Source organism: Anser brachyrhynchus, assembly GCF_964034855.1.
Source record: "Anser brachyrhynchus genome assembly, chromosome: 8".
Classification (NCBI taxonomy): domain Eukaryota; kingdom Metazoa; phylum Chordata; class Aves; order Anseriformes; family Anatidae; genus Anser; species Anser brachyrhynchus.
The window spans coordinates 24,386,527-24,400,603 of NC_137702.1; the positions used below are offsets into that span (position 1 = coordinate 24,386,527).

At 36.3% G+C, this 14,077-nt stretch overlaps 1 protein-coding gene across 1 annotated transcript; it reads left to right on the plus strand.

Annotated features, from left to right (window-relative positions):
• Positions 1-289: 289 nt before the first annotated feature.
• RGS18 (regulator of G protein signaling 18) lies at positions 290-10,997 on the plus strand. The gene is made up of 5 exons (XM_080602278.1): positions 290-638; positions 1,336-1,437; positions 4,350-4,411; positions 6,664-6,830; positions 9,410-10,997. Exons 1-5 carry the CDS (start codon positions 520-522, stop codon positions 9,662-9,664), a joined length of 705 nt encoding a protein of 234 aa, XP_080458404.1. The 5' UTR covers positions 290-519; the 3' UTR covers positions 9,665-10,997.
• The last annotated feature ends 3,080 nt before the right edge of the window (positions 10,998-14,077 follow it).

Consider the following 14,077-nt stretch of genomic DNA (forward strand, 5'->3'; position numbering starts at 1 on the left):
ACTGCAGAAAGCAGTTAAAGGTCAGCTAGAAGCTCTGCTAAGAGCTTAAAGAAAATTTTGCATGTTTTTTAATGCAAACTGATTCTCTTTAAAGTTCATTTTAGAGAAGCTATATACACTTCTCACAGGTCTTTGGAAGAAAATGATGGTACCAGCCTAAGTCTACTAAAATATCAAGTTCTGCAAGCACAAAAGCAGGAGTTGCTCTCTGCCGGTAGCTGCGTTTGTCCGTATGATCAACAGCCATTTTGCAAAGTTGTAATCTCACTTCCCTAAATGACGACTGTAAAAACAGAACTCTACTTAAAGTCCTGTGTGTGTGCAGCTGCAGTGACAGCGGAGGTGGAGAACCTCCTTCTTTCCACTACCTGCTCTGGGAACCCTAACAGCCTATTGGGGGCAACGCAGCCCGATACAGCATGAGCACGCCTTCCTGAGCACGCCAGTTACACCAGATGAAACTGCTGTAAGGAAGTTAAAGAAACATTTTCTAAAACTGGGAAGCTTTTTTAGAAGAAGATGGAGAACCCAGTTCTTTTATTCCCCCAGCTAAACATTTCTGCTTCAAAGGATAAATCCTATTACAAAGTCACGAAGTCAGCAGTTAAGGAAGAGCCAAATAAAGCAAGCAAGGCTGGGTAAGTTTTAAGGTCATGCTGACGCTTTGAGTGCTCTGTTTATATACAGGATTCTTCTAACATAGCTCGTGGGTATGAATTTAGGGCACAGATATTTTTATTTCTGGCCAATATATGTGAAAACTCATGAATTACAAGCCTGGGAGTTGTATGCATAAAATATTAATTCATCAATTTTTATTTTATTTTATTTTAAGAACAAGAAACAAATAAACTAAGCAAATAAGAAAGGAAGATTTCATAAAGTTCCTAGAAATGCTTTTTAAAGCCTTAATATGATCCGGGAAACTTTCTTTTTTAAAGATTTCAAATGTCTGGAAGCAATACTTCCCTTTTCTTTGCAAAATGTTAAAAGTAGAAGATACTGAGTCACCTGTTTCATGTGTTCATGAGTTGCGTTCATGTTCTCTAACATGAAATTTCACCCTCCTATCTTTAAAACAAGGGAAAGAGCTGCTGAAAACAGAGAGATGTCCATTTCTCTTTGCCAATGCTTTGCATATAAATTCATGTTAATGTAAGAAGAAGAAATTCGTTAATGTGAATAACATAAATAGGAGATTGACAAAATATTACTGTAAGTGAACATTTGAGGGTCTGTGATGCAGAGGCAGAGTATCTTTTTCTTATTCAAAGAAAGAGTTTGGAAAAACCTTTAAATGAGGTTGATCTAAAAGCTACCTGAATTCTGTTGTAGAACAAAGCAGAAGAGAAATAGGCTGAGCCTTCTCCTGCAGAGATCTGAATACCACGAAGGTGAACATCTTGGTAAACCTGGAAACTTGACGAAAGCATCAAGGTAGGCATTATAAAAGACCAACAACGGGGATTCCTTCCAGGAAGTGTGACTCAGAACATTTCTGCATTCAGACTTGGCAGAGAGAAATGCTTTCAAGATCTATTTCATTTAAAAATCAGCTACCTAAACCAAGCATACAGACGATATAGAATTATCTGGTATACACCAAGGTAACTCACCACTAATGTTTTCATACCACTAAGTGTAGACTGGTTACCCACACACGCATATGCATAAAAGCCTTTACTCATGTCAACAGTGTTTTTCTTAATCCACTGACTATATTGAGCAAGCATTGACTCAGAAATGAAGCTGACAAATTATTGCTTTGAAGGAAATCATATAGCTACTGGAAAACAGGTTTTCCAAAGAATTCTGTGATGCATGTCTAATACTGGATGGAACTATAGTTCCTCAATAATTGCAGTAATTGACTGAACACTGTCTTGTCTCCAAAATACAAATACCGATGTTTAAACACTGCTGTAATATCATCTCTATTACACTGTTTTCTATTAAGTTTCAGGGTGAAATCTTGTTTTTGTTAAATTCGTTAAGAGCTTAGTTCCTGACTTCACTAGGATACCAAAATCTCAGTGATATACTAAGAATTACATTTGTAGGTCTTGACTGAAAAGAACTGCAAATGTACTGCAACTCCACGGCCTAAAAAATTTGTAGTTCTTTTCTTTCCATCACAGATCACTTCAGAGATTCTCATGTCATTCTTTGGTCTTGTTAAGCCTGATGAACCTTGTTTAAGCACCTACGCATCTGGTTAATTAGGTGGTGTTTGTTGGTATCACGTCCAAATATCATGGGCATCCAAATGAAGGGATGTACTCGTGATCTGGAAGACTTTCCACTCTACCGTCCCAGGGGATTTCATTACTTTTTTTTTTTTCCCCCCTTTCTTTCTTTCTTGTGCTGCTGTTGGCAGAAAACTTAATACAATGGTTTTACAGTTCACTCAAAAATAGAAGACCTTGAAATTATGAACAAAGGTAAAACCGTGTTGAGAACAACCTTTTTCAGTACCTCGGTTCCAGACGTGTAAAATTGTGCTAAGACTGTATCTAAAAATAGAAAGTACAATCTCCATATCACCTGTAGGTAGACCGTACATTTCCAATACTCATTTTTATTTAAGTGGCTGATTACCCTTGGGCATCTCATACAAAGTACAGAGCCATCAAAGCATTCTTATCAGCTGTGAAAAGGCACTTTCAGACACAGATACAATATTGATAAGGAATTCTCTGAAGAATTTCCCTCTTCTACCAGACCAACACTTTACCATGTTACTCTCAGCCAGATGCTTGACTAACATGGATTCAATTGAATAAAAGAGAAACTGGTTTTGGACTGCATATGTGCTCTGAAGCTGTCAGGGTTTATCTTTCACTACTTAAAAATTCATTTCTCTAGCTGTAGGAATCCATTGTTCCCAGACGTATGAGTACACACAATTCGGAGAACTGCACTTTTTGTACTTCCCATGATTAAAAAAGATCTGTAAGGGAGTGAGTTCTCTTTTTCCCCCCACTCAAGAATTCCCCTACTTTATTGGCCTACTTTTTTATTATTTTTTTAAAAATTTCAGGTCTCCTGCATTTGTAACGCTCGAGATCTGTTTATTTTTCCCTAGCTAAAAATTTCATTCCTATAAGCAATGACTTCAGGAAGGAGACACATGACACCTATAAAAAAATAAAGAAACCCTCCTTTCAGTTTTGTACAAAACCAAGATCATTACTGACTTAAATTCCTACCCATAGTCATTAGAATTTCCCTTCCTCTAAAATTCATGGTCTTAGAGATTTTGCCAAGGAAGCCCAAGCTATGTAAAATCAGGCTACAGGGCATACGTAAGCATCAGGCAAGAAAAAGAAATCATTTCCAGAATCGTTCAATCATAAGAACAGATTGTTCTGGTTCTCAGCCCCACTATCAATCAACCCTGGACAAGTTGCTTACATTAGGACATTGACAGTTTCAGTGTACAATGCTGTGCTACGTCAAAAATGGTTCTAAATATTAATACTCCTTCTTCGCCTTCAGGCTTAGAACTAAGCCATAGTCCTGGCCTCATAAAGTTAATTCCAGGCCTGCGCCAGCTCTGGTCTGCAAAAATCAACGTACTGTTCAGGGTTAATTTGTACAGCACACATAAAAAGTGCTTCCTGAAAATTTCATTTGGGTGAATGAAGTAGGATATTGTTTTTCCCTCTCTGTATTGTTCTCTAAGACAGAATATTTGAAATCAATGAAAAATACGTGTAACTTAGCATCTTTGATGAATATGTGGAGTTTTATAAATAGAGTTCAGTGTCTCAGAATAGCATGATATTTGAAAGACGGTTGTGGTGAACAAAGCAGACTGTATGTGCTGTTACCCTAGAAGACTGTCACCTAAATCATAGTGCTACAACTTCATCTTCAGCTTATAGAATTTCCCGTAGTTCTTTAAAAATAGGCTGTGGCAACACAGCCTCAGACTCCGTGCATTCAAAACCGCATCTCTGCAAGAGTATTTTTTACACTTAAATAGGTGTCTGAACGGCTTCCCTTGTAAGTTTTGCCATACTGCATCATCTCTATTTCCTTAAAGATTAGTAGTACAACACAGACACTGAAGAGAAAAATCTCTGTTCTGACCTTTTTTTTAAAAGGGAAAAAAGTGCAACTCTGCATGAAAAATGGCAGGAAAAATTTTGCCATGTGTTTCTGAAGTCTGTAGTAGAGTTACTAATAATAATAATAAATAAAGAGTTCCTTTAGCAATATAATGTAATCAAACACTTTGTGAAACAGTGTAGAGCAGTAACAGCGATTTATAACGTTTATCAAAATAGCTTTGTATATACACAATACATACAACTCTTCAAAACCATCTTTTGTTTCTTAAACAGTGTGTCTCCTGAAGAAGCAGTGAAATGGGGTGAATCTTTTGACAAATTGCTTTCCCAGAAAGGTTAGTAGTTTTTTTTTTTTTTTTTTCCTCTTCCTGAAGACTATTATGATGGAAAATTACAAAATCCAGTTGTGCATTTAAGTAGACATGGCTGTTACCTAAATTAGGTATGATGGGTCATTTATAGCAGCATGTGTTTCTGCTCTGCTCATGTGCTTAGGCTATAGCATGCTGTCAACTACTGAAAATAGTTGAAAATAACTTTTAAGTTGGGTATTTTGCTGAACAAAGCCAAATAACAGGAAGTGAAGATTTCTTGCAATAAACAGTAAAAGGCAGCCAAAAGTTATTAAATTGTTCTATTATGAATAACATGCTTTTCTGCTGTATCAATTCTTATCAGGCACTTGGAAAAATCCATTATAATAGTGGCATACTAATAAATTACTTAGAACAGCACTCACATTAACAGAAACTGATATTATCTTTTCTGGACTAAATTTTTTGACGTTGCCAAGAAGAATAGCTATTTTCTGATGAGGTAACTGCTATATTAGCATAAAAATACTGAATGACAGTTTAAAAAATGCTTGGATATCTGCTGGCTATTGTCTCATCCATCATTTTGCCTCTGCCTAGAATCCCACTGTATTGTTTCTGTCCTGTCTTATTGGCAGGCTTGTATAATGAAGGCTGAAAATGACTTTTTGTGTTATTATTATTATTGTACTTGGCACGAAGCAGTAATTTTTTTGTTCTAAAATACTTCATAGTGATTATTTTCCTACTAGGGATAACTAGCCATGTGTGGCATACAGGCAGTATTAAAATGAGCTTATAATAAAAAGAGGACTTGCAGACAGAAAGTGCCTCTATATTTTTATCAGGAGAAATATAAAAATAGGGAAAAAATCCAAGTTTGCATGGAAATCAATATCGCATCTTTGGCCTGCATCTTTGTACAATATATGCAAGTTTGATTCTGAACTTCATAATCAAACAGCTTATTAGCATTGTGAGTTTGTCTGAAGGCTAGAACTCTGAATTATCGTTATGGACACATTACTCTTAGTAAAACATATCAATTTAAACATAGAAAACGGGGAGTCCTTGCTTCTTATAAATGTCTATTTCTCATTGCTACATTGGAGCTACCCTATTTAACACTTCTGTTAACCTTGGGAAAGTAAGAGATATTTAAATGGACTTCAGAAGATCTAAAATGTCTGGAAATGTCAGACCATTGCCTATTTCTGGTCTACATTTTACTACCCTCTTTCAGGTAGATAAATCCTTCCAGAACAGTTTCAGTGGTTTTAAATTCTTAAGAAACAATGGTGAAAGGCAGGTGAACTCAGTGCTGAGAGTATTTAGCCATATGTTCGTAGAAATATAAAGAGTCCCAAGGCAGAAATCATTTGCTTCAGATATAATAAGAGGTATAGGAGGCAACATTTGGCCAAATAATTGATTTTTCATGATGGGTATGAGGAAGACTTATTACATCACCTTCAGTTGAACATTGCTCAAATATTCCTGACGGCAAGACCAAAAACTTAAAAATGAAAAAAAAAAAATTTCTATGTACCTAAAAGAAGAACTTGTAACTTTTGACACAGTTGGTTTCTAAAACAGTGATAGGATCCAAACTGGCCATTGTTTGCAAGGGCCCATTGCTTACATAATTATCAAATGCACATATGTCCCCCTCTTCCCACTCTGGATGGATGCACGTATGATCCCACTGCACTGCTGGACACTATGGTTTTCAAATATGTTCCTTGAACAGTTGACTCCAATACAATTGCATTACTTACCCAGGCTAAGCATCTTTAGGAAATAAAATATCTTCAGCATGTGATCAACACTAGGATAAAACAAAGAAAAACAAAAAGAAAAAAGAAAAAGAGAAAAGAAAAGGAAAAGAAAAAATGTTACTGGAGAGCAGTCTACTTGTGAGCAAAGATTTAAACAGTGTTTGTGTTAACCTAAATCTGATATTCAGCTGGAGCAAAATCCATCACTTCCAGATTCATCTAGACCTTTTGATTGCTTCCATCTATAAATTCATAAGGTCTTGGTAATAAATTTTTACAGATGCTGAGAATTCTGTAATGGGAGTTACAGCATTCAGGATCATAATCAAAGAAATGCACTAAATTAAAAACCTTTATGTAATTTAAAAAAATTATCTCTAATAGGATGTAACTCAAAGGGATCACAACCCATTTTGTTACTTTGCATAGACTGTTTGAAAATATTAACTGTCTGATAAGTATATATTTAACACAATTCAACATTCCTTTCTATAGCTGGACTGGATGCCTTTACAAACTTTCTGAAAACTGAGTTCAGCGAGGAGAACATCGAGTTCTGGATAGCTTGCGAGGATTACAAGAAAAGCAAAACTACACATGAACTTTTCCCAAAAGCTAAGACCATTTATGAAACGTTCATACAAAAAGATGCTCCAAAAGAGGTACAGTAAAAACATTCTTCAGTGTACACAATATTTGTCACAACTGCATCTGTTGAAATCGGCTTTTAAGAAGAGCATGCCCAGAAGCAGTGGCAACAGTTAACTGTGTACTCACTGACTTAAGAAGACAGTATCTTAAATGTCAAAACTTTGGAAGGAAGCCTGGAAGCAACTGCATAGATTATTCTTGCTGTCCTCCAGCTCCTGGTTACAGGCAAAAAACAACTCATTTTACTCTTTTAAGTGTAAATGTTATATCTCTGGAATCAAAGATTCCTAGGGAGCTATGGAGCCACGATGGCTATATACAGGCTACTTTTATATAGAATACATATATATATATATAGAATATATATAAGGGCAGTGTGTATATACATACACACATAAATATATACATACATACACATACACACAGAGTATTTTAAAGGAAAAATATTAATGATAAATGTTAATGTTGCCATGGGGACTTACCAACCGGTGTTCGTGAAAAAGTATTATCTGTCTTTAAAGCTGCCTTCAGAACAACAGAATAATTCTTTCATTTTCTTTAACTAGCAATTATTTATTAAATGATTACATAGCTGAGACTCAGAAACTTTTATTTTAAAGACTAAAGGAGAGTAGAAGAAACTTTTAAGTTAAACATGTCCTTTAAAGTAATAATTATAATGTTTTAAGCATAGACTTTTCTTGATTGATCTCCCTGCAAAGCCAAAGCTCTGGCTGAGCATTCTCACTATGTTACTGACAGCACAAACACAAATAAGTTAATATGTCAGTCCTCATTAGCACTAAGGCCTTTTTGTGTTACTGTAGTAGTACAAAGTCTTCATATTTATGTCTTCACATTGCTGAAATGTATTGTAAAGAAATCATATTATAAATGAGCAAAAAGAACATTTTTTGCCTGGTCTAGGAAGGAGATGAAGAGGTTGAGAAATGATGAACTGTCACTGAAATCAGGATCAGCTTCTTCAAAAGGCCTTTTGGACTTCCAATTTCATGTAATTCTATCAAGTTTGAGTAGATGAAATATGTCACTTGCTAATGCTCCTTTTCCCCTGTATTATTATTACTCCTATTATTACTTTTACTATTTTTTTTGTATTTATTTGTCAGAATAGAAGTTAAACCCTAACTGCTACTTCCCTGTAACAAGGGTTAAAAAGGTCTAATTCTTATTTTAAGAAGATTGCAAAATGGTGTAATTTCCACCCATAATTCCCACAGATTATCTTTAAGGTTCAGATCTGCTTTTGCTAGGACAGGGGGCCAATTTGATAGGTCCACTTGCAAAACTTATAGCCGTTTTTATTTCTTTTCCTGCAGCATCTCAGCGGGGTGGACCTTACATAAAAAGAAAAACCCATAATTATTTGAGGTGCAACCCATCAGTGGCAGCAGATCAGTCTATAAGCAATTATGGTAGGGCGGCAAGCACTGATACTATCAACTCTTGAGAGTGACATAAGCAAAAGGATGAGCAGGACGCAAGCTGGAGAGGGGATGGGGTATGAAAGTCACACTTTGACCAACAGTAACAGAATGATTTCTTTAACTATCGTACTTTTGGTTTGGTGCATGTGGTGTGGGTGCTGTTGTGCGAAAGCAGATGGCTCTGGTGAGACTTCCTTCCTTGGGTTCAACCAAGCAGCTGAGCCCAGCCAGCAGCATCTCCCTGCAGACCACTCAGCTCTGGAACTTGCATCTCCTCTCTGACTTCTCGTCCTTCAGTCTTGTCCTTCTTGTCCTCTTTTACAGACATTTTTTTACTGAGCATAGTCAAATAGGATCTTAAAGTCATAGGTCTGGTGGAATGGACCGTTTTACCATCATTAATTACTCTTCAGTTTTTAGATCTAAGCTATTTGTTATAGCTTTAAGGAAATGACACGTGTCATTTCCTTAAAAAAGAGCGTGTTACTGAAGCGACTTTTGACTGGATCAGGCATTTCTCATTTCTTTCAAAATAGCATGCTCAAACCTGTATCTGACACTTCAATAAAACCCTCATACTAAGTAAATCTTCCCAGGATTAATCCAACAGTACATGGAATAAAGGATGATTCTGATATGCTTTCCACATCTCTAAAGCCTCCAGAAACCTGTTATTTTAATTATTAGAATTTTCTCACCTTCTTGCCACCAAAACTCTATACAGGAGCTAGAAAGTTCAAATATGCACCAGCATATTCTAATGAGATGAAGTCCACATGAATCCTAAATGAGAATGGAGGGAGTTCTGCCTTAGGCTGCTGTTGCAAAGCTTGACAACAGGAACTATATAAAGATCACTGTTAGCAAGTCACTTTTACTCCAATGCTATCACAGCAAACTGGATCAGTTTTATTTTAACAGTTATTTTACCAGTTTTTCATTGTACCAGTGACATGTCTGTGAAGACTTTCTGACAGCCATTATTCAACTAATTCTGTGGCATTCCTACCCAGTTGTATAAGGGATTCAAAGTCCTCTTACCAGAAAACACTTTCACCCAAGTACAGTATCATCGCTACGGATAATAACACAGGAAATACATTAATGTACATTAAAGAAATACACTTTTCCTCATTCTCCAGGTGAATTTGGACTTCCAAACCAAAGAAGTTACAAGTCAGAATATTGAACAGCCTGTCATCACCACCTTCGATGCAGCACAAAACACAGTCTACAGGCTGATGGAGCAAGACAGCTATCCGCGTTTCCTAAGATCGGATCCTTATTTAAATTTGGTTAAGGGAAGAAATCCCAGTCGTCCCACTCTTAGGAGGAGGTCACGATCTTTTACGGTCAATGATTTCCAGGGTGTGCGACCAGACTTTACTGTTTGGTAACAGGAAACTCAACCCTTACAAATTCTAGCTACTGCGAGCAAACTGTATGTGTGTTCTAAAATCCAAATCGTTAGCTGTTGTAAATATGTAGAAAGCAAAATTGCATGCATTTATACCAGGTCACAGTTCTGTAGCCAGTGAGTAATCTCATTTATTGTAGCTAAGTGGGCACTATATATTGCCAAGACATGTTGTGTGAACCTTTTGTACAGTATTTTTTTTAAACTCAGTCAAGAGCTGTTATCATATCTGAAAGAAGAATCTGTTTCCAACATGAAAATGTTGTTTAAAAGGCCATTTGATAACATCCATCATATATTCTGAGCCTGTATTATTTAAAACAGAGTTTCATCACAATTTGAATCTATATACATAGCCTTTGCACATAACTTTGTTTTTGCAGTATTCCCTACACTAAGCACAGAATATTTGTGGTATTTCTCATATTGCAAAACACATGGGAACATTAGTTAGGTGAAATGTAAAAATTATATGGATTTTAACTACAGCCACTGCATAATTAAAATGTAGCTATTGCATATTTTAAGAGAATCATAAGAAAGCCTATTTAATTTTTATAGGGATACATTTTATACTGTTTTCTTATTATGTGTGTCTGTTCTCTCTATTTAAATTATTCTGTATAAATTCGCTTTGTCATCAAATGTGTTCTAATTTTTTTGCAAGCAAACGAGCAGCAATTAAGAACCAAGAATGCTATTTTAACGCAATGTGTGTTAATATCAAGTAATGTATATATATAAATATTTTTACTTTTATTTGTAAATATTCATGTTATACCAGCTTTGTTACTTAACTTTGTTCTAAATTTTTTCTGCCTTTTATTTTGAAAAAGCGTCTGAAAATTAACAGCTCTTGGACTAAGTAGAATAACGTTCAGTTCTACCTGTCATTAATGTACTCTGTGGGTATAGAAGAGGAAGGAAGAATCCCCCATTTTATTTGTTTAAAGTCATGCATATCATTTTCGTAGCAAGCATATGCAACCACCCTGTCCTTTTCTTTCAGGATTGATGCAGACATATTTAGAAACATGGGGAAATTCTTAAAATCTTAAACATTGGTTCTGTTCAGCAACTAAGTGACTGCAGGCTTTAGTTGGAACTGTGACTTGTATATTCAGTCACCTTGCATAGAATTTAAGCTTTCTCCCTTTTCTTTCTCTTCCACTACGTGGTCAAAGTGATGAGGTGCAGCTCATCATGAATTTTATGCTCATTACTAATTCAGAGTATATATGAACTGCTTGTTCTGAGGACTTCAGCGTCTGCTTTACTAACTTTCAATAAATCTGAAGTGATCTACTTAAAAAGTTGTCAGGATTCAGTTTATCACTATTACGTTGATTAAAAACAACAACAACAAAAACAACAAAACATGGAGGCTTCACTTCACTTATAATTAAATAGTAGCTGTAATCAATAACGTTTCAATCAAAAGTGGTATGCAAAGCACAGAGACGCAGAACTCACCAGGGGATGCTGCCAAGTGGCAATGACCTGGGATCAGTGTTCTTCAAGCTCTTCATTTTACCTGTGAAATAGATAGAAAACATTTGCAGTTGAAGAGTGTGATCCTTCCTGATTTATTCCATTACTCTACCCTAACCCCAAAACTCTGGGCAGAAGTTTCACACGAGTGAATGCTGCAGTCACTATTTCTAAGACTGTAAATGGTCAGAAACTGGGCACAGTGATTCGGAAATAAACTGAATGTTTTTAGTAGGTTGATATTGTACTTCAGTCACCCTTATCAATATAAAGTGCAGCTTTGGAGCTTGTCAGCCTCCATTTTTAAAGAATCGTCAACATTCCTGTTGTCCTTGTTACAGGTGTCACATGAAGGAGAGAATGCAGCGAAACGCAACTTTCTAACCCAATGTCACTGCTGAAGTCAGTGTATTTGTCTAGATAGTCAATTTACCCTTGCTCTTTGACTGCGTCTCCCTTAAACATGAATCAATTCTCCCCAGAATCCTGCTTTTAATTAAGGAATCTCTAATATCACCAGCAATGGTGCCAGAGTTCTCAGGTATTTAAAATATGCATTTTCTTATGATTTGCATTACTAACTTTGTTTGACATAGAGAACAGACCACCTCAAGGAATTCCATTCTTTGTGGTATAATCAAATTGTTCAAACCCTTAAAAAGGAGTAGCTATTACCCTATTTGGGTATTATTCGTATCAACAACTCACTCTGAGTCCTTTTTCTGCAAACATGTAGAGAAGACTGTCATTTTTTTCCTCATTTGTTTGCATGTCCAGCTCCTCACACACTTTCAGCTCTTGGCCCTAAGGTTTTGATGTCTGAAGACTGTCTGGGAAATTTAACTTCACAATTGCCTAAACCTTTACATGCTGCCTATCCCCTTCTTGCCTTGTGCATCGCTACGCAGCCATCCTTTACTGTAGGTCTCACTATTTTTGCCCAATGAGTCTTGCATGGTGTCTGTCTACAAGCAACCCTCCTTTTCTCCCCCCACACTAAGCTAAGTATGGAGCCAATTAAACAGCTAAATTAACTGTTGCTCACAATATGTAGCTCTGTGCACAAAAACTGAGTAGCCATTACTGCACCGTAAATGTTCTTTTGTGTGCTCACCTATCTGAATGATACCGTGCCAAATGCCTCACTTGGTAGTTCACTTGGGAGGTAGCAGTGGGTCTGTTACAACACAGGCATAAGACCTACATGTTTGCAGCTAGATTCTCAACCGCTGTGATTATGTTCCTCCATACCAGCTAAGAATCTGGACATTTACTCTTACCATGGATTAAATAAATTTAAAAGAATGTGTATATTCAATACTCATCCAAAACCCAGACAAACGACAAATATAGTGCTTTGAGTAAGACATTTTCTTCTCAGCAATAAAACCCCAGCTGTTAGTCAAAAGTGTCTGTAATGATAAATATAAGTAAGCAGGCGCCCTTTGTTTCATTTCACAGAAACATGGAAAATTTTGCTTATCTCCAGGGAGGCCTTCCTCAAAACCATCACTCTGTGGTACTGACAGTGCTAGTCCCTTTTATGAGTTTTATAATGACAGCAAACAAATAAGATATTCTTGGTAGCTATTTATGCATGTATGTTTTTCAGAGATAATTATGAACCAGAACTAAATTTACAGCAGACTAATGCCATGGGAACTACTGTAAGAAGACAGTCGAGATAAATTCAGAGAAAGGAAAACAAAGGGCACAAAGATAAACCAAAATAACATAATTATCTGGCAAAGGGTTCTTTTCTAGAAGTGGCTCCTTTTAGTTGCAGAAAAATGAGTGCTCTACTATAGTTCTGGAAAACGCACTAAACATAGATTTAGGACAAGTCTGTGATGCTTTTCCAGGAGTCAGTGAGACAGGATTGATCAGACTGAGGGCTAGCCTTGCACTGGTGTATTTATAGTATAAACCTCAGAACAGAGCCAGAAATCATAGTTAGGTTTCTGTAGGTTTGGCAGAATCAATGTCATAGTTACGTAAATTGTTTATCTGACCTAGTGCAAATAATACATACAAAGCCTATTGGGCATGTATTTTTATTGGGAATTATTTTATGTAGCAGCATTTTAGATGTGTGTGCGCCATTCAGCATTCAGTAAGAGCTCTCAAAATACTCCTCTTATCAATACAATACTTCACCCCTACAAAAACACTTCACTTTACTCCTTACACATATGAATTCTTGAGACCAAATGTATGAGGGAAATAATCTACTGAATTGTGTAGCATAAAGGTTTGTTGCCTGTTTGGATACCCAGGTCTGATTAGATGCATTGAATTAGCTAAAATTATTATCTGCCATTCCTAGTTAGCTTGAGGGAGATCAAAATACACATATATACATCTTTTTTTTTTTGTCTTTTAGGATTTGATTTGCAAAAGACAACTAATGTTTGAACTGACAAGGAACAGGAAGAATGAGATCTAACATAATGAATCTCAGAGGAAAGGATAGATTTCTATCTTCCACTAATGTAGGCAATCGGTAGTATGGCTCTTATATGCCTCTACATGCTACAGCTTATAAGTGACTCACAAAAGGCAGGTCATTTTTTCTCTCTTCTTTTTGTCCCCAGCTGCTCAGCCTGCTTTAGTTGACTGCTGCTTTGAATGCAGTTCCCTCTCCTTTCCAAATTCTTTTCCACACTTACTGTCAAAAAAAATGAAAAAAATGCATAGTATCATCTTCCTCTCTTCAGTGATTCATATGCTCATACACATACACCTTGCTCAGATACCTGGCCTAGATCCCTCTCTGTTTTTTACATTACAGCCAAATGCCTCAATCAAATAAGCTTTAAGCTCCTGTGTGGCTCTGTGCCAAAGATATAAATAACTTTCCTTTATACAGCATCCAGCTTGCCTCCATTCCTACTTTTTTCTT